Below are 25,149 nucleotides of genomic sequence, written 5' to 3'. Positions count from 1 at the left end.
AGTGTTTAGCCATGCAACAGTTGATGTTGTTGCACCAAGGATATTGTGCTGCATAACTAAATACTTATAAGGTCCAAAAGGCAAGATGTATTGGCTATGCCAATGCTTGTTTGTACATATGTTTACTTTTATGGTTATGTATGGTAACCAAATAAAGGAAATAGAATACCCAAAAGTTGTCACTAGGCTCTGTAATTTCACCTAGTACTGTTAGTAATGTTACCAACATCAAAAGAATCCCAAGCCTTGCCAAAGAACTCGCTCACACAAAAAGTAGGATGCCTACACTCTGATACAGTGTTCACGCCAGCCAGCACGTTGCGTTGTTCCTTGCTGGAAATGTGAATGTGAGCTATTTTTGAATGCCAGAGTCATACTTCTTTGAAGGTGTTCAGACACTTCCAAGTTTAGCCACAACTGTGCTTAATTTGTGGCAGTGTTTGCCAATGCTTGGCAGCAGCACTTTCTAAAAAACGGCAAATTATTTATCCACAGCATGGTGGTGCTGTGTGCCTATTTTACTTTTTGGCACAATTTGTCAATGGTGATGTAATATACCTTTTAAAAACTAGCAGGTACGTATGTCTGTCAATTGCCTTTGGCAGCAGTGGTTTGGACCTGAGATGGCTCCATGTGCTTTGGACTTGCGAAGAATTACTTTGTGCACTGGCACTTTATTTTTTACAAATTAAGCGCTGAACCGCTCCTTGAAGCACCCTGGGATGCCGTACAGATGCGGAGATTTACGCATTCTGGCGGAGTTCCCCCCACCCCCAAAAGGCCTAGTGTGGCCAGGAACTCCTTTGTGAATTCTTGTCAAGGGTAACTGCAGTATATTTTGCTTGTAAATGCAGGGTTAAATCCAGATTTACCTTTTATAAAAAGGCCCCTTAGATTGTAAAGCTTGACCTGCAAATCACAGTAGATATCAGCCGTGAGTATTTAAGTCGCATAGCTCTCTTGCCAGCTGTATAGCAGACCCCACATTGACTATAGTTAGCCAAACAAAAAGATGAAATTATGATTTGACTGCCATCCTATGAGAGAAAATGTAGTGGAAATGGTCGAAAAGCAGAAATAAAATCGGGATAGAGTTTTTAAGTAATAAAACGAGCTTTGTGATTACACTGGCTCTGCATTATGTAAATGTAAAGGTATGTTAAACAGGTGGCATGTGATGAATGGTTGCTTTGCGACGGGTAAGAAGAGGGGGTTACTGGGAATGTTCGTCTTTCAAGTGTTCAGATTGAAGTCCTAAAAAACTGAGCCCTCTAGGGCAAGGACTGCACCCTTAAATTCAGACCGGGGATATTGCCCATTAGGTGTTTTAAGTCCAAGTGGTCACACGACCTATTAAGAAACAACAAATGCAATGTTTGTGCATCTGTAACCGAACATGATAGCCAGGGCCACTGGAATTATGTGACTCTGCGGCCGCAACGTTTTTTGAATAATTGTAGATTTGCCACCTTTGCCACATAATCCATCATCTGATGCATAATCTGCGGATTTTAACAAAAAAGTTTTGCTTCTAGCACAAAAGTTTCGAAAGTTACTGAAAATTCAGCAACACGTCCAGTTGCATTGTAGAAGGCTCTTTGCAAGGTCGATGTGTTACCTTTCTGTTGCCAATTTCTATATTTTAGTGTTACACTGGCACTTGAGGTGAAATCGATGCCCAGACAGTGTTAAGAGAAAAGTGACAAAATAATGAAGCAATACTTCCACAAAATGTATTGCATCATGCCGCATAAATTGCCTTTTCTTGCTGCATACTTTACTCAACCATGCCACATGTTTTGTCCCTCCCCATCTGCATAATTACAGTGGCCCCGATTGCCGTATACTTTTTTTGCGCATTCTATTCTAATTTGTGGAGAACATGAATTGCTCCCTTGAGCAAAGTATCGGTTTTAGTTTTTACAAAGACTCATTAAGAGTTTTCGGATTGGTTACCAAGGACCCTACTGTATCCGGCTTGGATACCAATGAACCTACTGTGTGCGGTTTTGATACCAACGATCCTACTGTATCCTGTTTGTAGCTTTTTTGACCCGAGCATGGAGGCGGAGGAAATGTTTTGTGGCTGAAACCGAGATAAACTAGAAGTTTGTATAACTCAAAATGGTTGCTCTGTTCATTTTAAATCTGTATTAATTGTATTAAACGCTGTAATATGTATTTTTATCTTTTTTATTGGACTGTATGTATTTATGGTATTTAGTTTAAGGGGACGAACCCTGCAATAAACACATTTTGGTTTGAAAACCTACTGATTGTGGCATACAGTTTTACCTCTGAAAAGAATGGATGGAGCCTTTTATGTCACGAGAAGTGTCTTTCAGAGCAAGCAAAGTGTCTTTCAGAGCAAGCCAGTGCACACCTGGGGTAGATACTCACCACAGAAGGAAAGATGTAAGATTAATAGGCTGTAAGGTTTATTATGGTTGATTAGTTCAGGGTCTGTGTGCTTCGAGCAGGCCTACTGTCTCCCCATTTGTTCACTGAGATGAGATTTTATATAAAACAAAAATGGGTACAGCTCAACATGTGTAAGTGGGGCACAGGGTGATAGCTCAGCAGGTTAATGTGCCTACTGCCGATATCTGTGTGAAAGTTGTAAGGCTAAACTTCCCATCCCAGTGACCTGGGTCAGTGGGACACTAAGGCAGCTGCAGCTATCCGTGTCTCATTTGAAGGGCAGAAGTTCACATCCCAGCAAGAGAGCTCGGTGGTTAATGTGGCTGCTGCAGAGATCTGTACCTCAGGTGTCGATCACACGCTTGAGTCCCAAGCTCACACGTTGTTGCAGTAAGGCGACTGCAGAAGAGAAGTAAAAGTCACTGGTTTGAATCTTGACTGAATAGCCTATTGGGTTAATGTTGGTACTGCAGAGATCGGTGTGTATTTAGTTCATGGGTTCCCCTCCAAGCAGTCCAATATCAAATCTAACAGATCGATTCATCAAAAAGGTGATTTGCAGTGTGCAGGCTTCCATATTTAGGGCATTCACTATGCTTTGCCAGGTATAATTCAGTTCACAATGTTTGTTAATTGTGACATACGACCACGCGGAGGCATTTCTTCATGTGTACTGTGCTTATAGGGGGGGGGGGGGGGGGGGGGGGGGGGACACGTTTGTTTCAGCAATATCAGGAACCCCTTGAAACGGACTTCAGATTTCTTTCAGCTGAGATCAGCATGGAAATGGGTCATATTGGACAACATCTGATATGTTACTCTCACGCCCTGTTGGACGAGATCCGTCCCTTCCAAAAGCAAGCTGCATCCCCGTCTAATAGCGCTCCGAAGTTTGTGATAAGCAATGCACAGCGCTATACAAAACTAAATAGATCGGCACCTCTAACAAGGTAGCAAGGTGCACTGGGAAATACCTATGCAACTACACATCATTTTACTGTTCTGTTTTTTCTCCGAGACAAAATATTGTACCAAATAGAAATAACTGTTTCCCTGCACCAGTTTCGGGGGTGTTCCATTCAGTCTCCCTCCTTGGAAAGGAATTACAGAAACCAGTCTGGGAACATTTCAAGGGAGGCACAAATGAGTAATTCATGTTTATTTACTTTTATACAGGATTAATACAATCCAGAATTATGCTAAAACAAAACAAATTAAATACAATATATATTCTGCATCTAAAAATCAATCTCAATAAATTAAAATTGTTTTAAGCATGTCACAGCAAATCGGTGTTGATAACCTTAAAATGTTTATTAATGATAGTGCTTCACCAAATTCCTTCGCCATAAACCATCATATACTTTCGTCCCTTCATCATGTGCCTTTGACGTACAGTAAAGCCATCAGTTTACACAAAATCAACCTTTGCTTTAACTAACTAAAAAGTGATAAACTCATCACTAAACACGCTGCGCGCCAGAGTTGCAGAGTGCAAATACAGAACACAGAGTCCTGTATATTTAAAGGAGTTAAAGGAGCAGCAAGTAGCACAGCTGTGCACAGGGGAACCAGATATGCAGAGGAAGTAAAAGTTGGCGTGGTAGTAAAACAAGCGCTGAAACACAAGTGCGGCCCAGCAGCCGCGAAAGCGAAACAGTACTTGTGCATGCGGGGGGGGGGAGGGGGGGTCTCCTGTGCAGCGCATGCGCGCCGCGTAGACAAAACCTAAAAAGGAGTTCAGGCTTGGCCATTGACTAAAATGGCAAAGTGAAGCTGGCAGTTTTAAACTGCCCTTTCAGCCTGCAGTGGAAGACTGGGAGCAGTGTTTTACCTTGTCTCATTCAGGGTGGCACAATAAGTGCTGTAGTCCGTCAGATGGCACTTACAAGCCTTGGGTACTTCTGGTACCTTGTTTACTAGGGACCTGGCAGTAAGTTACCTTACGCCAATCCGTTATAAGCGAAACAAAATGTTTAAGGGTCAGGGTACTGGAGCTGAGGTTGTTAGCAGGCCTTGGTAGACTCAGTCGAAAAACCAGCACCTCTCCAAAAGGTGGGGGGCAACCATACAAAAAGAGGCATTTCCTTACAGTTCAAAAAATATTGTAAAGATTACAATGAAAACAATCACACGTCCTGGGTCAGCAAATTTAACAAGTATGCAGCTGCACCTTAATTTATGGTAAAAAAGGCTTAGGTTGCTTTAATTGTATGGTAAAAAAAAAGCTTATGTTGCTTTATCTCATTCTGATTTACCAACCCTTGTCTTGTGTTTGCATTTATCAAATTATTGTTGTCTATAGCAAACTGGAAACATGAAAGTCTTCCATGCATCTACTACGATAAAGCACATGCATAAGTAATGCACTTGTCCCCATGATGTACTCATTCAATATTATTCCAACCTACAAAATGGTGGATTAACTGTAACACTGGGGTGGAGCCTGAGGTAAGATGACAGCGGAGATGAGATCTAACTGCTCCGCTTGGGATGTAGGCACAGTACCTCCTGATGGAGTGGGGTAAGGAGCAATGGTGGCTCTGCGCTGAACAAGAGAGCCAAACCATGCCTAGAGCGGAAAGAGACCTCCAATTTGGAAAAGGGTTGGTACCTGAAAGAGGCCTGTAGAAAGATGGCTGTCTTGGTGCAGACTGGTAACAGTCTGTAAACTAAGTTGCTAATTTGAAAAGCAGCTTTGAAATGTGGCTCAGTGGTGCTGAGATTTTCTGCACAAAAACTATCTTTGTCCTGATAATGACCCTTTAATTGTTTGGGTCTAAAGGCTGTCAACGCTTTACTGACAAATTGGGAATGGATTATCCCCTAGAACTGTTTCCATCTTGTGTGGACTATTTTTGAATTATAGACCCTTTGCTATTCTTTTTCCGTTAACACTTTGCAATGTTTGAATATATTTATTTGTATAATATGTTGAGCCTGAACTGTTTTCTGTATTGTATTTGATAGTGAATATTTTGAAAAACTTAATTTTTAATAATTCAAATATTTTTGAATTTGTGTGGGCACATGTTTATCTTTTTTCTTTTCTTCTACTTTTTAGGTCTCGCTACCGATGCAGCGCTTGCGCTGCCTGCGTAGCGAGCCTTATTGTCGCCGGATAGCTCGCAAAGTGAGACAGGAGAGGTGCACAAGCTTACCAAACCTATTGTAGACAATGGCTGTGACCGCACGCTTTAGGAGACATGCGCTGTGAACAGGCGCGTCTCTTCTCGCGCCAAGCTTTAACTTTCGCGAACGAGGGCGCCTGGACAGCCTCAGCAGGATCTCACCACTGCTCATCTCCTGGTCAGCCTCGGAGCACCACGGGTCACCTCCCGGTCAGCCTCGGAGGTTAATGGCTTTCTCATGGAGGTTTTTGCACTCCGTATAAGTGGGTCTTTTTAAGACTTGCACATTTGAGATCTCGTTAATTAGTCTTGATCTTAACATATGCATCTGCTTCACCCTTGGTGTTGTATTTCATTACTATAGCGCTTCAAACCACGTTAGCAGGTAGGAAGCCTCCAAATGGCGTGGGGTGCATCGATGAAATTTTGCATCAGTCTGGCTATTTGGAGAGTGTGCTGGTGTCCTGTGTGCGTCACCAGAGTGGTGGCCTCCCCTGCTTAGGTGCTGCGCCTGGCGTGAGATGGCGAGACGAGTGACGACCTGCAGCTTAAAATGGTTTATTGTTGTGACTCATTGAACGGGTCTCTGTGGACCCCCACCGAAGAGTGATGAAAGAGCAGACCGAGGCAGGCCCTGAATAGAGTGGGTGCCGCAAGCCTGGGTGTGCAGTGGGGCACATTCTACCACCACTGTGCAAAGCTAGCGCCTAGTCAGGAGCAGACTGCTTCTGTAAGACAGCCTCGCCTACTCTTTAGGAACGCCGGACAGAGAATGTCTGAGAAGGTAAAAAATGACAAAGTGAAGCTCCCAGACCATTCTAGTAAAATTAAAAAATATTTTATGACTACATTAGGCCAAAACTGGAATTGAATCAGTCATTCGAAATGTATGGCTCATTAAAGCATCATTCCATTCCACATGGTTTCTCCTTTCTGCATGGGTAGTCTGTGAAGGTTCCTGTGCAGTACTCTCCAGAGGCCACTGGAGGCGTCTTCTCCCTCCAATCACCCAGCACGACACCCTACCCTGGGAGGGAGGCCTTTAGCCTCTAGGCAGGGTAGAGAAGCTGGGTGAGAGTCAGTCATCTTGCGCAGGTAGGCACCCTTCACAGCTCCCACATGTCAGAGTTCCTGTAGGGGTGTTTCTGGCTCCATCTCCACAGCAGACAGACTGACAAGGAGCGCACTGCAGACAGGAGCGTTACGGCACTTGCTGCTTAGCTGCATTTTATTTACCTGATTGTTTTCTTTCTTTTAGGTCGTTCAGACCCTCGCTCTCCATCTCCCCTTACTTGCACTATAATCGTGTCCCTCACCGCCGCTTGGCGGGTTGGTGCCTGGGGAGGCGGACATCTTGGTTTGGGGTGAGGTGAGGGATTAGACCGACAGCGCTTCATTGCGCATGCGCCAGCGGGGGAACGCATATTTAATGCTCCTCCCCTAGCGCAGCGGGATCGCGCAGCGGGCGTGTCCTCGCGTGGCCGGAGTCGTGCCAGAGTCCTGCCCGTCTGCGCCCGTCCGCGCTAAGGCCGTGCGGGACGTGGCGGACGCTGGGCTGCGACAAGTATTTCATCTGCTTCGTCGCCATGCGGACATACTCCAGGGAGAGCCTGGTTTCTATCGGCCAGGTGAGTTTTAGCTGTACTCTACCGCTTGTCCATCCACTTTGTGGTCCGTATCGTTGTCCCTGCAATGGCTCGATACTTGACCCCCGATGCCTCTTCCCCGAAAAGACCCTTCTGTCGCCCACCACAGTAGGGGCTCTCCTTCCTCTCTGCGGATTATGAACCTGAATGCTAGGTCGGTCCTGAAACATCATCAGAACGTGTACGATCTTATCGAGGATGAAGCCCCGGATATCTTCGCCATAACTGAAACATGGCTTCAGGAAGCTGACCCTGCCATTCTTAATCTATCATGCCCCCTGGCTATTCTATGTACACCTTGAATAGATCATCTAGAGGTTGGGGAATAGCTCTTATAGTTAGGTCCAGCTTTCCCTGTGTGTGGAACAGTCTCAAGATTGCTGGCTGTGAAAGTGCCTCTTTTAAAGTCTGTCAGCCCAGAGTTCACACTCTCTGGGATGGTGGTGTATCGTCCGCCGGGCAGTGACGCGGTGTTTAGAAATACTTTTCCGGATATTGTCGGCACCTTGATCACTGACTGCGCCAATTTTTCCATTCTGGGTGATTTAAATCTGCATTTCGACACACTTTCCAGTCTGACAGCTCGTAGCATTTCTTTGGACTTAGAGGCTTTCCAACTTTCCCAGCTGGTCTCCCAGCCTACTCATACTGGGGGACATATTCTTGACCCTTTTTTCACCAATTTGACAGAGGCTAAAATCACTGCGATCACTCCAGTAGAATGGTCTGACCATTTTCTGGTGTCCATCCAGTGTCCCATATCAGCTACCACTTCCACCTCTTCAGCTAGACGGGTACCTAGGAGATCCTGGAATAAACTCAGGCTGGAAGACTTCCATCGTCTTCTGTCAGTGGAGCCTCTGGGCCCATTGAACAACGTAGAAGAGGGGTATGACCTCTTTTGCTCCTGGCTTACTAGGGCTCTGGACGCTCTGATACCTATTGTATCGGCTAAGATCAACCCTCGAGAGTCGAGTCCCTGGTATGATGGCGCCTTACGTGCCTTGAAGGGAGCCTGTAGACGGGCGGAGAGGGCTTGGCGGAAGACATATGGGGCTGATTTAAAAGCTGCATATGCTGCGTCCGTCAAGCTCTATCATCGGGCTATATGTCGGGCTCGAGCGGCCTTCTATGCCGAAGAATTCCGGAACAGCACCAACCCGTCGAAGGCCATCTTCAAGGCGGTTAAAGATCTTATGGCAAAGCGGACTACCTCTACGGCCGTGAGTTCTGTCTCCCACTGCGAATCCCTTGCCTCCTATTTCTTGGGAAAAGTCCAAGCTATCTATCGGACATTCCCTAGCATTGGGGTCGCGTCGGGAAGCTCCAATGGGACATCTCATCAGATCACCCTGCTCTCATTCCCCCCTCTTACCTCGGATGGGTTTGATAAACTTGCTTTGCAAGTTAAATCTGGATCCCCATCTGATCCAGTGAGACCTGCTCTCTTTCGAGATCAGACCTTTATGGGACGCCCCGTTGTGCGTTCCCTTGTCAACCTCTCCCTGGAGTCGGGGGTAGTTCCAACTAAATGGAAGCAGGCGGTGGTGTCCCCGATCATCAAAAAACCCTCCTTGGACCCGTCTAAGCCTGAAAGTTTTCGTCCCATCTCGCTGCTATCCTGGCAGGCAAAGCTGACAGAGGCCCATGTCAATCTGGCCCTGTCAGAACATCTAGCCCGGACCAATGCCCTCGACCCCACACAGAATGGCTTCCGTGCTGGCCACAGCACGGAAACCGCTCTTCTTGTGATGGTGGAACATCTCCGTGCGAGGTTGGATGCTGGTCAGACGGCGGCGCTGATATTGTTAGACCACAGCGCCGCCTTTGACACAGTATCTCACAGCATCCTCCTGCATCGGCTCGAGGAGATTGGTATCGGTGGCCAGGCGCTGCAATGGTTCCGCTCCTTCCTGGACAATCGTTCCTTCTGTGTTGCCATCCCTCCCTTCAAGTCCAGTTCCCAGCCTCTGGCCATGGGGGTTCCGCAGGGGTCCTCGCTGAGTCCCACGTTGTTCAACCTTTACGTGAGACCGCTGGCTGATGTCGCGAGGCAGTGGGGCCTAACTTTGGTCTCATATGCCGATGACACACAGCTGGCGGTTACTCTCAGCGGGGATGCGGAACAAGATGCCCCCAGGTTTCAGTCTGGACTGAAGGCGGTGGCTAGCTGGTTGACAGGAAACTGTCTCCAGCTTAATGCCACGAAAACGGAGGTAATGATTGCCGGGAAGGGAGTAGAGCTATGGGGCGATCAATGGTGGCCTTCTGAGCTGGGCCCCACTCCGACCCCGGTGTCGGAGGTGAAAAATCTGGGGGTCTGGTTGGACGCAGGCCTTACCTTTGTAGGGCATACTAAAAAAACTGCAGCCTGCTGTTTTGGTCTGTTGAGAGGTTTAAGACCAGTTCTTAAATTCTTTGACGCCCCAACCAGACAGCTTGTAGTCCAGGCAACTATCATCTCTCGCCTGGACTACGCTAGCTCTTTACTGGCTGGGGCCTACCAGGCTGAGTTAACTCGCCTGCAGCGGGTTCAAAATGCTGCGGCTAGAGCCATTGTTGGCCTACCCAGATTTCGCCCGGTGGCGAATGTCCTCCGCTCCCTGCACTGGCTCCCTGTAAGGAAGCGTATTCTTTTTAAGGTCCTTTGTTTGACCTTCAAGATCTTAAGAGGTATAGGCCCTGAAATTCTGTCCAACTGTATCTCTTTCTATGTCCCCACCCGCAATCTCCGATCCCAAGGCCAGGCCCTTGCTGTGGTCCCCAGACTCAGCCGGATGGGGGGTCGTTCTTTCAGCGTGAAAGCTGCACTAATTTGGAACACCCTCCCAGTTGAAATCCGTCTGCTAGAGGACCTGATGTCTTTTCGGAGAGCGATTAAAACATTCTTGTTTTAGCTGTCCCTCTTAGGTTTTATCTTTTCCTGGTGTGTTATGTTTCTCCTTGTCTCTGCGCCGGGACGCTCCTTGGCTGGAGTAGCTGTGCGCACAATAAATTAATATAACATAACATAACATAACATAACTGTCTTTTCAAGTCTGCTTGCGCCAGTAGACTGGGTCCCCTTCCTCTCCTCCTCAGAGCCCAGTCCTTACTGTGGACTCCGGGCAGCAGCCGAGGTTAGTGCCCTTGCATTTCTGGTGCTTGCCTACAGCAGTTTTAATATCTTTGAGTTTCTTAGTGCTCAAATAGGTGTAATTTCTATTATTTATATAAGTTTCTGTTGTCTATATTGCTTGATTTTGCTCGTAGGATAGTGTCACTCAATCTTTCATGCATGCCCATTTAAAGTTGGTGCTATATAAAAATGCACACATTCTACTTGCCACAGCTTAAGGGGCAGTGGTTGTGTACAACGGGAGACTGTACTTCAGCTGTATCCACAAATATAAATGACAGGACATTTAAAGGAGCACTTGTTTAGTGACCTACCTAATCCAGTGAGATATTTCACTGAGCAGTTCAAAGCTGCAGCAGACATCACAAAATACTTCTATGTCTGTTGTTCGTGCTTGTTAGAGGTTGCGGACTAGGGAAACAGGGATGTGTGTTTTTCTCTGAACTGGAAGCCCCTTTATATCTAGTGCTTCACAGACTGCATATATGTGTGCATTAATTGCTTATCCTATAAAATACTATTTATGTATGGACGATATTTTCAAAAGGGAATTTTTTGCATTAAATTTGTTTAAGGTGTTTCTAATACAACATATGTTTTTAAGTTTGAAAAGCAGAAGCATGAATTGCTGTTCAGAGATCGAGTATTTTTGATATTTACAACTCTTGAGCTATTGGTATTGTAAATGCCAATGCGTTTTATTTGTTTCTTTTTTTTAAATATAGATAAAAGCCATTCTCATTTACAATCCAAAATGTAAGCTATTGGCATTGTAAATGACAATGTCATTTATTTATCGGTTTTCAAAACCAACACATGGATGAAGAGTTTGTCATTTCCAATGCCAATGGCTCAAACTTTTGCATTGCAAATGCTTGTTTCTATTTTCCGTATTCGTTTGATTGTTTTTTCAAATGTAAAAAGGCCAATCACCTGGAACCTTTGTTGTTCACAAACTAGAGGAGAGGCACGGTGGGCCAAAGCAAAACAAAGATCTAGTACTATAAGACAGAAGGCCCCATAAGACTCACTGACAGAGATCAGCCCAAAGTATTCGCCTGGATTTGCGGTTTCTAGCTGGCACCAGAAGCAGCAGTTTGAACAAGTCTGGTGTTCACAGGAGATTCAGTCTTTGAAGTGATAGTAGGCAGGTCCACCGGGGTTTATGAGGTTGCTGGCTGCAGGACACACCGGGATTTCGCAGGAGCAGGTTAGAGAGGAGACAGCCTGTAGGGCTGGGGCCTAGTCAGTGGGTGTCGTCCTAGTGTTCGCTCTGCACAGCCTTTTGTCCTTGTTTTCTTTTCTTGTGGTTTCTGGATCTGCCTTTTTGGTTCAGAGCTGCCCCCCGAAATACTGTATTTAGGGTGCGTTTTAGGGGTCTTGAGGTCAGTAGCTAATGGGCTACTGACCTTAGGGTGACTACACCCATGGTGTGCTCACCCCACGTGGGGGAGTGAGCACAATCCCTAGTCCTGATTGGACAGTGCCTGCAATCTGCCAGATGGCGATCACTGGAGAGTGGGCCTCACCTCGCCTCCCCCAACTGAGGGGTGGAGTTGGCAGAGAAGGGCACACCTCCTGGGCTGGCTAGTTTTTCCCACTCGTCTTCCCGCCGAAAGGGAGAGGAGATAGGAAGGGGGCCTGCTCCTGATAGCAGGAGAGGCTGGAGTTCACATTACAAAGGCTGCCAGGCCTTTGATGCTCCCCTGCCACAGATCGCATTTCCTGGTCTGGGGGAGGTGTGAACACCTCCGCCCAGGAAAGGCTTTGTTTCTGGGCTCAGGGAGCATAGGCCCCCACCCTAGGGGTCCAGAAATATGTCTTGTGGTGGCAGGTTGGTGTGTACCAGTCAGGGAACCCACCAGAGGCTGGTCGTTTTTCAGGGGGCATCACTGAGATGCCCTTTGTGTGCACTTTTCATTAAATCCCACACTGGCATCAGTGTGGGTTTAATGGGCTAAGAAGTTTGATACCAAATGACAAGCTCCCAGCACCATATACTCTTAATGGCAGCACTGCACTTACAAAGCCTATGAATGGACTTAGACACTGTAGGGGTACAGGGCTCATGCACCTGTAACCTCACCACTGGCATAGGGCACCCAACTAGAGGGGTGACTGATCTATTCCAGGGCAGTGGGTTGTAGTCATGGCACACAGGGATGTTTGCCATGTCGCCTCTTTGCTTTGTCCTGCACCAAAACATGCAGTCTGTGAAGGCAGTGTGTATGTGTAAAGGTACAGGGCCTCTAGGGGTGGCACAATAAGTGCTGTAGCCCTTAGAGGGCTTTCCTGGTCACAGTGCCCTGGTAACTGTGGTACCATTTACCAGGGGCTGACCTGTGGCCAGATGCCAATTGGGTTAGTTTTGGGGAAAGGACACAGGCCCTGAGAACCTGATTGGCAGTGACCCAGGGCACACCAAGAAAAAGTGCATCAGTAGTCTGGCAAAACGTGGTGGGGGGTTACAGCAATAGAAACCCACTTTCCTAAAACATTATATTAGGTGTTGGACTTAGTGTATTATTAACGGCACACAAAACTATTCCATGCATTCAGATGGAAAAAACACAAATGTATTCTCCCTTTCATAAACGGAAAGGGGGCGTGGCCAAGATGACGGCAGAGTAGGATGTGCCTCTGGGTCCTCCCCCACCTAGGCCCGCATTCAAAGCGTTCAGAAGGGCTCATGGCTGGCATAAACCACTACATTTTAGAGCCTGGACTGCAGAGAGCGGTTGCGGTGACAGAAAAAAAGCTTTCACCGCTCTGCTGGGCTGTTCTCCAACTAACGCATCACACAGGCTGACGGCTGTGCTACTTAGAAAATGGTCGCCACTTAGGCCCCACTAACCAGGCTCCAAGGCAGGCAGACCTTCACTAGCATACTGGAGGGATGGAAGCAGGAGCTACTGATCGTACCATCAAGTCTCTCTCTAACATGGTTGCCACTATTTCTTGGACTCCAGATACAGCAGAGGCCTAGTGCCGCCTGGTAGCATCCTGCACACAGTGTATCGCATCAATCTACCCTCGGCCAACAAGAGTCCCTGAACTGGAACAGAGATCACAGTCATGTCTCATGACTGCAACGAGAGACCAGGGCCCTCCAATAGCAGTGGTCTCCTGGGGAGCTTAATGAACTCTAACAAATACGGCGCCAACTGCAGGCTGAAGCGGGAGCTGCCAGGGGCCGCTGGGGCTCCTGATGTAACGGTTGCTCCCCTCATCTTTGACTACCGGGATGGAGCACCGGGGTGAACAACAGGGGACACAGACCCTGTACCATCACCTTGACCGGATGAGATGATTATTGCCTCCTAAGGTGCACTCCGGGCCTGTGGCCTACATCGGAAATGACCGCACACAGGAAGCCAGGCAGGATGTGAGTAGAGGACTATGGGCCCAGTTTTAGGGGACATTCTCCAGCCGCCGGCCTGTGTAGAGGATCCCAGCGTAATCTCTTGCACATCTGCCGCCTCCTGCTGCGCTCCCACCCAGAGTGGAATGCTCTGGCTCGCAGGGGGTCCTGTGGCTGGCCCTCCCTGACTTCCCCCACAAGTGCAGTGAGCTAGGGATTGGGTCCCATTGCAACCCGGCACCTTTTTTTCCTATGGATGAGGGTCTAACAGACATCTGGGTGGTTCTGGACACATTGCTTTGCAGCATGAGCCCAGGCCTTACTCCCACCCAAAGTACCTAGACTCCTGGGCCTGCCAATAGGAGTCCACCTCCACGTCGGCTCCTGACCCAGGAAGACCAACATACAGCAGAGACAGAGATGGTGGCATTTGTGGGCCTCTCAGGACCCATCCTGTCTGAGGCACGCACCACCCCCATGTAGTGTGAAGGGGCACCAAATTTGGCAATCTCAACAACCACTACCTGTCCTCAGTGGGCTGCACAAGCATTCCGGTGCAGGCAGAGCGCACTACGCAGCTGAAGATTCGGAGCTTTGAACTCGAGATGCCAGACCCTCCTCTCCAAGCCGGAGCTGGCATATGGAAGACTGACACTGCAGGCTGCGTGTCTTGGTGCAGCCAAAAGTGAAAACATGACATGTCCCCCACCACTGCATGTGATACTCGCAGGTCACCCATACAGCAGAACTGCCAGCCCCAAGGCAGGGTGCTTAGTGCTACATGTGAGGGCCTACCTGCATGAGTAGATATGCCCCAGTGCTAGTCAGTCCTATTACTTCCAGTACAAGTGACCAGAGAAGCCATTTTAGACCATGTGCTGGACATTGGTGAAAACGAATTCCCCAGCTGCATGATGCCTTCACTATAAATAGAGATGTTTGGTCTCAAACAGCTTGTATTGGCAAACCCACATTGATGCCAGTGTTGGATTTACCAATACATGCTCCCAGAGGGCACTTTAGAAGTGTGCCTAAAAACCTAGCAGCCTGCTGACTGGTTTCTGCCAGCCTATCACCCAAGACATTGCTCTGGCCACCCAGGGTGAGAGCCTTATCTCTCAGGAGACCCAGAACAAAAGCCTGTCCGGGAAGAGGGTGTAACACCCTTTACCACAGGTTGACCTGATGATTAGCCTTCCTTGGTCGGTAAGCCCCGAATATCGCCTTTGAAATGCAAATCTAGATCCCGTCACAGGAGAGGAGGCTGACCCCTGTGTCCAGGACACCCATGGCACCTGGACAGAAGGGAGAATTGGCTAGTCAGGCAGGCGTCTTATCTCCAGGCAAGTACCATCCCTAAGGTGGGCTCCTGGGAGGTGAACACAGAGGTTTAGAAGTAACCATCTTTGTCTGGGCATACTTAGGAATTCTGGGACAGGGTTATGCCTACTAGGGAGCATAGGGACCCAAAGGTTCAGCAGTACATTGGCTACTACCGTACAGTGCCCTAACACACGTAAATTTAGTGATATGAGGAGTTCCTGGCACCAGGGAAGGAGATCCAGGAGACCTACGATGAAGGACACGAAGAGTCGCGAAAGCAGAGGGGAGCACCTGACCTGGCCGCAGCCCCGCTTATCTGTCTGCCGTTCTCCATCTACTCTGCACCAAAGGCAACTCGTCCGGCAGCTGAGTGACTCCAGAACCGGGGAGAACTGCCTGACTTCAACAAAGGCCGAAACCTCCCGTGAACAGCCGACTTGTTCGAAAGAAACTCCAAAGAAAAGACTCTGCAGCCTCCAGAACCGCCAAAGCCCTGACACCAGAAGTCACATCTGCACCAGACGCCTCTGGACCGAGTTGAAACGCCCACCAGTGCCAACATGGTTCCCTAGTGCTCCAGAATCTGAGTCCAGCGTGGTCTCACCCCTCGTGGACTCTCCAACGCCATCTGCAACCTCTGCTCCTGGTAAAGAAACCAGAAGCCTAAAGACAACTTTGCATGAGTCGCCCAAGGGCCATGGAGAAGAGGACCCTTGGCATCCCAGTGTCCCAAAGCAATGCAAGTCTTGAACCCCCCTGTTTGTTTATACCCAAATGGTCTCCCAGTTGGAGCCTGCAGCCTCTTTCCGCAGGGCCCAATCGCCACTGAAACCTATTGGGCTCACAACGCTGTTCTGCACCCTGCTGCTCCCATGCCACTGGTGGTGTACTGCTGGTGCTGCCTTGGACCCTGCCCACCACTCACCTTAGCTCCTGGCGATAGGTCCTGTAAGTCGATGTACTGTACACCTTTGCTGAACTTGCTTTTCCTCCTATAGGAGGACATTACAGAACTCAAACACTGCACTAAGTGTCCACTTTTGAACTCAAAAGAATTTATATTTAAAAATGTACTTACCTGAACGATTTCTCGCTGATGCATAAACATACTTGCTATTTTTATAAATTGGTGTGGTTCTTTCTTGAGTTGTAACGTCAAGTCTTTGCAAAGGTTGAATCCGCCCTGGTAGTACCATCTCACCAGGGTGGGAAGAGGATGCTGATGAAGTATGACAATTGTGTGTGTGAGGTTTCCTCTTTCAAAAAGGATGGCCTTCACATTTTAATTTGACCCACACTTAGTATACCATGTGTGCACGGACCTCTCCTAAAATCAAGGCTTTGGTCTGTCTCATGAATCCCTGATCTATTTTGCAAGCAAACTACTTTCATGTGATACACTAGACACCTTCATTGCTCCCAGATCATTATCAGACCACGCCCCTTTAACCCTAGTGGCACGTATTGACACCAGTCAGATTAGGACATCGCACTGGTGTCTCCCCAATTCATGATTACATCCATATTCAAGGTGATCTCAGATTTCCTCCAAATCAATGCCAACAAGATCCTCATTAGCCTCTCTCTGTGAAATACTCAAACTACTGGTAGGAGGACAACTCAGCCATTTCAGCGTCTGAATACATCAGCCGCAAAAAGAAGTAGCAGAGTTTAGAGCAGAAAGTTATAGACCTCGAGGCCATCCACATACGTACAGGGGCAGCTTGGGTGTGGAGGGAGCAGGGAAAACCTGGCTACCCCTCAAATATTTAGACAGGGCGGAATATGCTATGGCATGCCTAAAACTTCTATTTAGGTAGCAACCACTGCGACGGATACTTGCACATCGTCTTTGGCCCCAAATTCACAGAGGGTGGGTCAAAGTTATAAATCCTAGCTAGTCCACCGAGGTATGTACTGACCCCTCACATTGCTTCTGCATTCCAGAATTTTTATGGCACCCTACATACACCGGATAGCGCACCCACAGACCTCCTGGTTTCCTTGCGGAGAGCTTGCTTACCCTCATTACGCCGCATGACTCAATCGCTAAACAAACCCATACATATAGAAGAGGTCATATCAGCCATTCCTCACTTGAAACCGATTAAGTCCCCTGGACCGGATGGCTTCTCTTCACAATTTTACAAGGTATTTTGCTACAAGCTAGCCCCAGTTCTCTCACAGCTGTTTAACTTCTTCACAATACCAACCCTCTCACAGATTCCATGTTAGAAGCATCAATCTCGGTCGTCTCGAAGCCAGGCAAGGATGCAGCCCTCTGCAGGCCCTACAGACTCGTATCACTTCTAAACATTGATGCCAAACTATTTACTAGCATTTTGACCCATCGCCTTAACCCTTTAATGCCAAGCCTGATTGATCTAGATCACGCTGGCTTCATGCCCGCCCGCCAATGTGGAGAAAACACCAAGCACATCTGACATCTGCTGTGCAAAATCTATAGATCCCAGAAAGAGGCCTATCTCCTCTCTATCGACACTAAGAAAGCGTTCAACAGATCCACTGGCCTTACCTGTTCACGATCCTTGCACAATTCGGCTTTGGCGATACATTTTGTGGCTAGATCTGTTTCATCTAAAGTGCGCCAAGGGCATCAGTCCAAGTTTATAGGGTAATGGTGAGGGCCCTTCCCTATCAACCGCAGAGGGGTGCGGTCTCTCCCTCTCTTTTTTGCCTTAGGCATGAAATCCCCTAGCCCAGCAGATGAAGTTCCACCTAGACATCTGGGGAATCCAGTTTGGCAGAGATGAACAAGTTACTTACCTTTGGTAACTATATATCTGTAAGAAACATATGTTAGTTATAGATTTACCTTAGAATTACCCGCAGGCGTCAAGACTGGATTCAGAAAGTGTTTAGTCAGCAGTTCCCCTGGGCAACAGACGACTCCGCGTCGGTCGGCGGCTTGGTCGTGATCACTGGGATGACATTGCCCGGGTTACTTAGACGCCACCTTTGTGCGCGGACGTCAGTTCTGTACACGACTTTCTGCACAAGGAACGCAGAGCCATGCAAGACACTGTTTACTGGTGCACAAAAAAAGGGCCCTCAATGGATGTCCTTAACCCTAGAAATCAGTTCGCAGAACGGGGAGGATGGGTGGGGCGGTAAGGAATCTATAACTAACATATGTTTCTTACAGATCAATTGTTACCGAAGGTAAGTAACTTGTTCATCTGAAAGAAATTGTTAGTTATAAATTCCTTACCTTAGAATAGATACCCCAGCAATACCAACCCCAGAGGTGGGTCTGCGAACCAAGTTCACACCAGAAAGTCCTGGAGAACAGAACTGCCAAAGAAGCGGTCTCTTCAGACATGGCTGTCCAGGCAGTAGTGTTTGGTGAATGTGAGCAGCGATGCCCACGTAGCTGCCTGACAGATGTCATTTAGGGGGACTCCCCATCCCAAAGCAGTAGTAGCTGCCATCACCCGGGTGAAATGGGTGCGCATCTCCACTGGAGGCTCCTCCTTAGCCAAAGAATAACAGGTTTTGATGCACAGAACGACCCACTAGGAGATAGTGCGTTTGTGCATGGCCCGACCTTTCTTAGCGCCCACGTAACCAACAAAGAGTTGGTCGTCCACCTGGAATTGTTTTGTGCGATCCAAGTAGAAGGAAAGCGCACGTTTTCGTTCCAGACGGTCGAGCCTCTCTTCTTCTTTTGAAGAATGCGGAAAGAAGGTGGGCAAAGTGATTGGTTGGCCAATATGAACAGAAGTGACCACCTGTGGAAGAAAGGAAGGTCGAGTTCTGAGGACGACCTTGTCCGGATGAACAGCCAAAAAAACAGGCTTGGAAGACAGAGCTTGTAGCTCACTCACTCTGCGCGCAGAAGTGATGGCCACCAGAAAAGCAGTTTTCTGAGTGAGGAGTCTGTGAGGACTGTTCTGTAGCGGCTCAAAGGGAGCAGACATCAGGCAAGTAAGAACCAAGTTCAAGTCCCACTGAGGCATTACAAAGGGAACAGGAGGAAAAAGAGGAGTAATGCCCTTAAGAAATCTATTTACAGCAGGGAACTTGAAAAGAGGCTGATCAGGAAGACTGAGGAAGGCTGAAATGGCCCAGAGGTAGCCCTTAAGAGTGCCCAGACCAGAGCCCTGCCCGGCCAAAAACAGGAGAAACAAAAGAACTTCAGAAAGATGGGCAGAAAGGGGATCCGCAGCCTTTGCTGTGCACAATGCCACAAATGTGTTCCATCTGCAGGCATATACCGTCTTAGTGGAGGGACGCCTGGCTGTCAAGATTGCATCACAAACTTTGGGAGGCAAGTCAAATGACGCCAACTGCCGCCGCTCAATCTCCACGCAAGGCGGTGGAGGCTGGACAGGTTCGGTAAGAGGACCTTCCCCTGCTGCTGTGACAGAAGATCCTCCCAAAGAGGCAGTCGGATCTGAGGATCAATAGCCATGTTGAGCAGCGTGGGATAACAGACTCTTCGTGCCCAATCCAGAGCAACAAGAATGACTTGGGTCCAGTCTTTACACATCAATGCTTTCCTATGGGAAAATAAGGCATATGTTGAATACAGTTATTTACGGATGGTTTGGGGGGGGGGGGGGGGGGGGGGGGGGTCTTGTTCAGGACTTGGGGTCATACGGGGCCAAGGTCCAAAGTACCACCAGCAGTTACTCGTTACCTGCCCAGGGGTATCTGGGTGCAGAGGAGCTGGTCAGATTGGTAGCTTTGCACGCTATGCCGGTGGAAAGAATGGGGGCCACCTAGAAACAGGCAGCAGAGAGGAACTTGGTGACAAGTCTGTGAGCTCCCAACAGGGGGGCTCTGGTCACAAGGGTCCTATGAGCAAGAAAGCACAGTCGATTCAAGGTTACCGGCCTGGGGTTCTCGGGTGCCGAAGTGATAGGTCGGCTGGGCTGGTTATGTTAAAGGCTCTTTTGGATGTTGGTCTCACCGGTTGAGGGTGCAGAAATCCAGACAGCTGGGCCACTCTGGAAGTGGGTCACTGCAGTGCGGATGTCCCTCAACGGCTCCTCGGTTTCTGTGCTGTGGGAATCCTAATTGGACTCGCATGGACTTTGTTTGCGTCGGGGGCCCGGTACCCTGGACATTAGAGCTGTGCGGCTCCGGTTGGTCATGGTGTCCTCTCAGTGGCTGGGAACAGATCTGACCTTCGGGCGCACAGGCACCTCTTCATGGGATGCTGCTACATCGGGCTGGCTGAGGAGCGGCAACACAGTGAACCGGACTCAAACTTCAGTGCCATCTAACTGCAGGGTAGTAGCTCCTCTACTCCAAATGAGATTGCTGGTAATTTGTTAAGGGCTGGCAGTTTACAAGGGTTCTTGACCGTTGCTTGGATGCAAGATGAGTCGCAATTGTTGACACTGATGCAGGAAGGCAAGGGTTAGCTTCAAAAGTCTACAGTAAGTATTCAGGTGTCGTTTTCTCACATTTCTTATTTGTCCTCTTCTTCTGGATCCTTTGAATCTAAGTTCCTGGCATCAGACGTGCCTCTTAAATACTCAATTCAGGGGTGTTAAGGGGAGCGCCAAGTAGTAGCTAATGGGCTACCTACTTTAAATCCTGACACAATGAGCCAACATTGGAAGTGTCTGAGAAAAATCATTTCAACCTACTGAGTCAGCAGCTGGGGAACTTGTAATCACCAGTTCCCAGTACACATACTTAAGATGGCTTCTCTGTTCACAGACAATGTCCACGAATTGACATGGCCATCACAGGGCCATATCTGCTCATGCAGATATGTCCTGACATGTAATATAATGCACCCTGCTTTAAGGCTGTAAGGCCTGCTGTAGGGGTGACTTACTTGTATTACATGCGTGTCTGCATGCATGGCACACAGGAGGTGCACCATGTCGCGTCTGCTTTTCTCTGCACCATGTCACGCAGCCTGCAATGGCAGTCTGCATGAGTGTAGTGAGGGATTCTTTAGGGTAGCACAATACATGCTGCAGCCCTCAGGGACCCTCTTTAGCCTCCCTGCTCTAGGTACCAGGGGTACCATTTATTAGGGAGTTACAGGTGTGCTAAAGGAGTTGCCTATTGGGGGAATAACTGTACAGTTTTAGGGGAAAGAGCTTGCACTGGGGACCTGGATAGCAGGACCCCAGGGCACTTCCCTCAAAATTGCATCAAATACCAGGCAAAGAGTGGGGGTAAAAATGTCAAAAAAGGGGCGCTTTCCTACAAAAACCATTACATAAATTGCCGCCTGTGAGCGCACATATGCATGGCCGGCCATAAGTAAATTAGTTTTTCTATAACCACTGAAAGATGGCCACTTCTGCAGATGCTTGTATGTGCACACAGGCAGCCAACTTTTAATGTATTTTTTGTTGTTGTTGGGAAAGTAAAACCATTGAAAGATGGCTGCCTATGTTTACATGTGCATGCATAGGCATCTATCTCTGAATGTTTTTTATTCAAATAAACATTACAAGTAGTCTGCACGTGGACATTACCATAGTGCTTTTTTTCTTTAAAAAATTAATCATGTGCATGATACATTAATATAATGAGATGCAGGTGGTCCAGTTGTTGTGCTGGAGTAGCACCGGCTAAAATATTCTTTTTTACATGAAAAGACAAATTACCAAAGTACTGCCAGGCTCTGAAAGACCCTACTTTTAGAGGGGATGTGCATCCCACCTGATCAAGAGCAGAATGCCATTACCTACAGTAAAGTAAGAGGATGGCTGAAGCGGGCTGATCCACTGCCGTATTATGTAGTGGGTGCACGAAACAAGTGTTTGACAACAATAAAACAATGAATAAAGGATGCAGCTAAAAGCTCATACAACTATTTCCTAAATACTTTATCAAAACCAAACGTTTTAGCTGACCAACCTTAAATAGTAATGCCACATCAAATACAAAAACCCAGAAAAATAAAGACACCCCATCAGAAAAAGAGAGGAAGTGTGAGAAAAATAATTTCAACCTACTGAGTCAGCAAAACTGAGCTCAGAAGCTAGTAACTGTATATAGAAAGTCGAACATAGCATTATAGTGCTCAGGCAAGTGAACACCCATTTTCAGTCCAGCCTGTGATGGAAAAAATTCACAATATGTTGTATTAAGAGAAAGATCCAATGTTAAAAGCAATACATACACATCACCTGCACTAATAAGGAGCAACATTGTAGTTGCTTTGTATTCAAAGTACCAAAACAAAACCAACTTCCCAGGAACACACACACCAAAATATACCACTTCCCTTTCAGAAGTAAATTCAAATTTTGAAAGTCTTTTGTGCACCCACTTCAGATAACAAAAACTGCTTTCAGACAAACCAGCATGCAGGAACCATGCTTTAAATACTTCACATTCAAGACTCACCAAGCATGTTTGAGGATTCAATGAGAGAGGTGTCCAGATCTGTCCAGTAGAGTCTCCGCTCTGCATAATCTATTGTAAGGCCATTTGCTCTCCCTACGTTTGGCACCAAGGTCACCCGGGAACTCCCATCCATTGCAGCTCGGTCAATCTTTGGTTTTCCTCCCCATTCTGTCCAGTACATAAACCTATATTTATAGCAAAAAAGCACAGACCACAAACAGTAGACATTATTTCTGAGAGCTTTGTCTTTCAATATACAACGAACAGCATACAAACAAAAAAATGAGTAACACAAATGGGCAGAGTGGAGCAGTAATCAGGCATGGTTATATAAAATAGCAGCCCGTCCCGACGTTGTCCGGGTATGAATTGCTGCCGGCCAGTAGTATATAGTTTTGTAGGATTTCGTTTAGATAGCATTTCTTATCTGTGACAGGCCTGTGAAACGCCCTGATTCACAGTGCACTGCTGATGCACTTAGGAGTGGGCGTTCAGTAGTCTGTGAACTTTAGTTTCCCTACTTTATTTTTCCTTGCAATATTATATAGCGCAAACTCGACAACATGGCATGAGCACAATTTACATTACAGAAGAACACATTCATTTGTGGTAGGCACGGGGAGACAAAGCGATTTGCCTGGAATCGCAGGATTTTGAGCTGATGTCGAGATTCAAACGTAGGTCCCCAGCTCTAAAGTTCGCAGTTCTAGAACTTGTGGCGGGAGGTGTGTCTAAAAGTGTATGTCGGTGCTGGCCATCAATGAGAGAGACCTGTGCATTTTTCAAATGGGTGGTGAAAAAATATGAGTATGTTGCTGGAGATGTGGGCTGCCGTGCCATCAATGTACTTACCGGGGGAGGGTAAACACAGATTATTCTGCATACCATGACTACGCATACTCTCATTACGAAAGTACCATGACTCCGCAATGCCATCATAACGCATGGCATTACATTTTATATGCTTTTACCAAGCATACATTTACAACGAAATTCGTTGTAAATGCATGAATGGTAAAAGCATGTTTTTTTTAATGTTTGGATAAGGTAAGTGTTAGAACTGGCTATTTCTGGTAGGCTAAGGCTGACGCCAAAGCCAGGCAGAAACCAACATTCTAGTCAGGGCAAGGAAGTCACACGCCAAGATAACCTCTGCTCACCCCCTTGGTAGCTTGGCACAAGCAGTAAGGCTAAACTCGGAGGCAATGTGTAAAGCATTTGCGTCAGCGCACAACAGCAACAACATCGCAGGCACACCACAAAAGAGACTCCACACAAGGTTATTATAAAAATAACTTTTGTATTGTAAAAACATATCAGATAAAATCACACATACATTGTGCCAACTGGCACGGGCAATATTCACAGGGATTATGTACACCAGACACGGCCACATGGGCGCCTGTCAGAATCAGATATGGTACTTCTAGATAAAATGTAGAATATAAAATCACTTCTAGAATAAAGAATAAATGGAACATAAAATAATAATCACAGATAACAACCAGTAACCACTGGTAACAGGAACCAGGACCTTACTAGGACCACCTGTACTAAAAAAAGAAGAACCACCTAAGTATCACACAGCATTTAGGGGTATAAGAAAGAATAAATTACTCATGATGCAATAAACCTACATTCAGAGGAGTAGAAAAGACAACCACCTAAGAATAACCACATTTAGGGGTACACCAGAACACATTACCCATGATGCAGGAACCACATTCAGAGGAGTAATAAAGAAGAACACATGATGCCATAAAATACATTCAGAGGTGTTAAGAATAGAGCACATGATGCAATAAAATACATTCAGGGGTGCAGCGCAAGAAGACACATGATGACTAAACATTCAGAGGTGTAGCGCATGGAAAGAAAGACACATGATGCAGTAACACATTCAGAGGTGCATAATAAATCAATAGCGCAAAAACACACATTAGCAATAACTATAAAAAGCATAGAAATCACATTGCGCATGACTTACATAAGCCACCACCTGTGGCAGTCCCTAGGCCAACTGGCCTTGTGGGGCAAGGATGCCCTGTGTCCAATGTCAGGGCGCGCTGCCATGCAGCGCCAGTCCAAAAGTACCAAAAGCCTAAACGTGGCAGCTGCCCACAAAGTGCTGGGCAACTGGAGAATCAACAAGCTGTGGCAGGGCTCTCAGTAGCCCCTAGAACAAATCTGCGCCACCTGAGCCATACAGGCTCTGTCACAAACACTATGGCCAAACGTTGGAGTCCTCAGGCTCTGCAGACAATGCCCCCTCGAGCCTTCTCATGGCTCTGGACAACGTTGGGGCGACCCACTGCCAACCGGGGCCGCCCTGACTCCGTGCTTTTTCAACAAAAGGGCCCTCGAGCCTCGCGGGGCTCGTAAATCAAAAGAAATGGCACCCCTAGAGCCTCTCTGGGCTCATACACGTTGGGGCGACCCACTGCCAACCGGGGCCGCCCTTGAAGCCCTCGCGGCTTCACTCGCGTGGAGGCGACCCACTGCCAACCGTGGCTACTGCGGGGGGGGGGGGGGGGGGGGGGGGGGGTGCCGGACACCGACAATGTGTCCCGGCGCCCCTCCCCTGCTCAGCCCCACTCCTCAGGGGCGGCTCTTCTTCGCTGGCGGTGGCGGTGGGGGCGCTGGCGGTGGGGGCAGGCACCGACGTTGTGCCTCGCGCCCCCGTCGAAAGTCTGCGCCTGCAGCTCCTCTCCCCACTCGGGGCTCCCTCTGCACACGGGAGCCCCCAGCAGCCGTCTCGTCTCCTCGGGGCTCCCTCAGCCGAGAGGAGCCCCGCGAATAGCC

At 47.7% G+C, this 25,149-nt stretch overlaps 1 protein-coding gene across 1 annotated transcript in view; it reads right to left on the bottom strand.

Annotated features, from left to right (window-relative positions):
* LRP6 (LDL receptor related protein 6) overlaps positions 1-25,149 on the bottom strand; it is a 1,045,411-nt gene that overhangs the window by 502,976 nt on the left and 517,286 nt on the right. Inside the window, exon 11 of the mRNA XM_086952928.1 lies at positions 22,348-22,532. Coding sequence (XP_086809054.1) covers positions 22,348-22,532 — 185 coding nt within the window. The remainder of the gene's footprint in view (positions 1-22,347; positions 22,533-25,149) is intronic.

Source organism: Lissotriton vulgaris, chromosome 1_2, assembly GCF_964263255.1.
Source record: "Lissotriton vulgaris chromosome 1_2, aLisVul1.2, whole genome shotgun sequence".
NCBI lineage: Eukaryota > Metazoa > Chordata > Amphibia > Caudata > Salamandridae > Lissotriton > Lissotriton vulgaris.
This window is presented reverse-complemented; position numbering and strand designations above follow the sequence as displayed.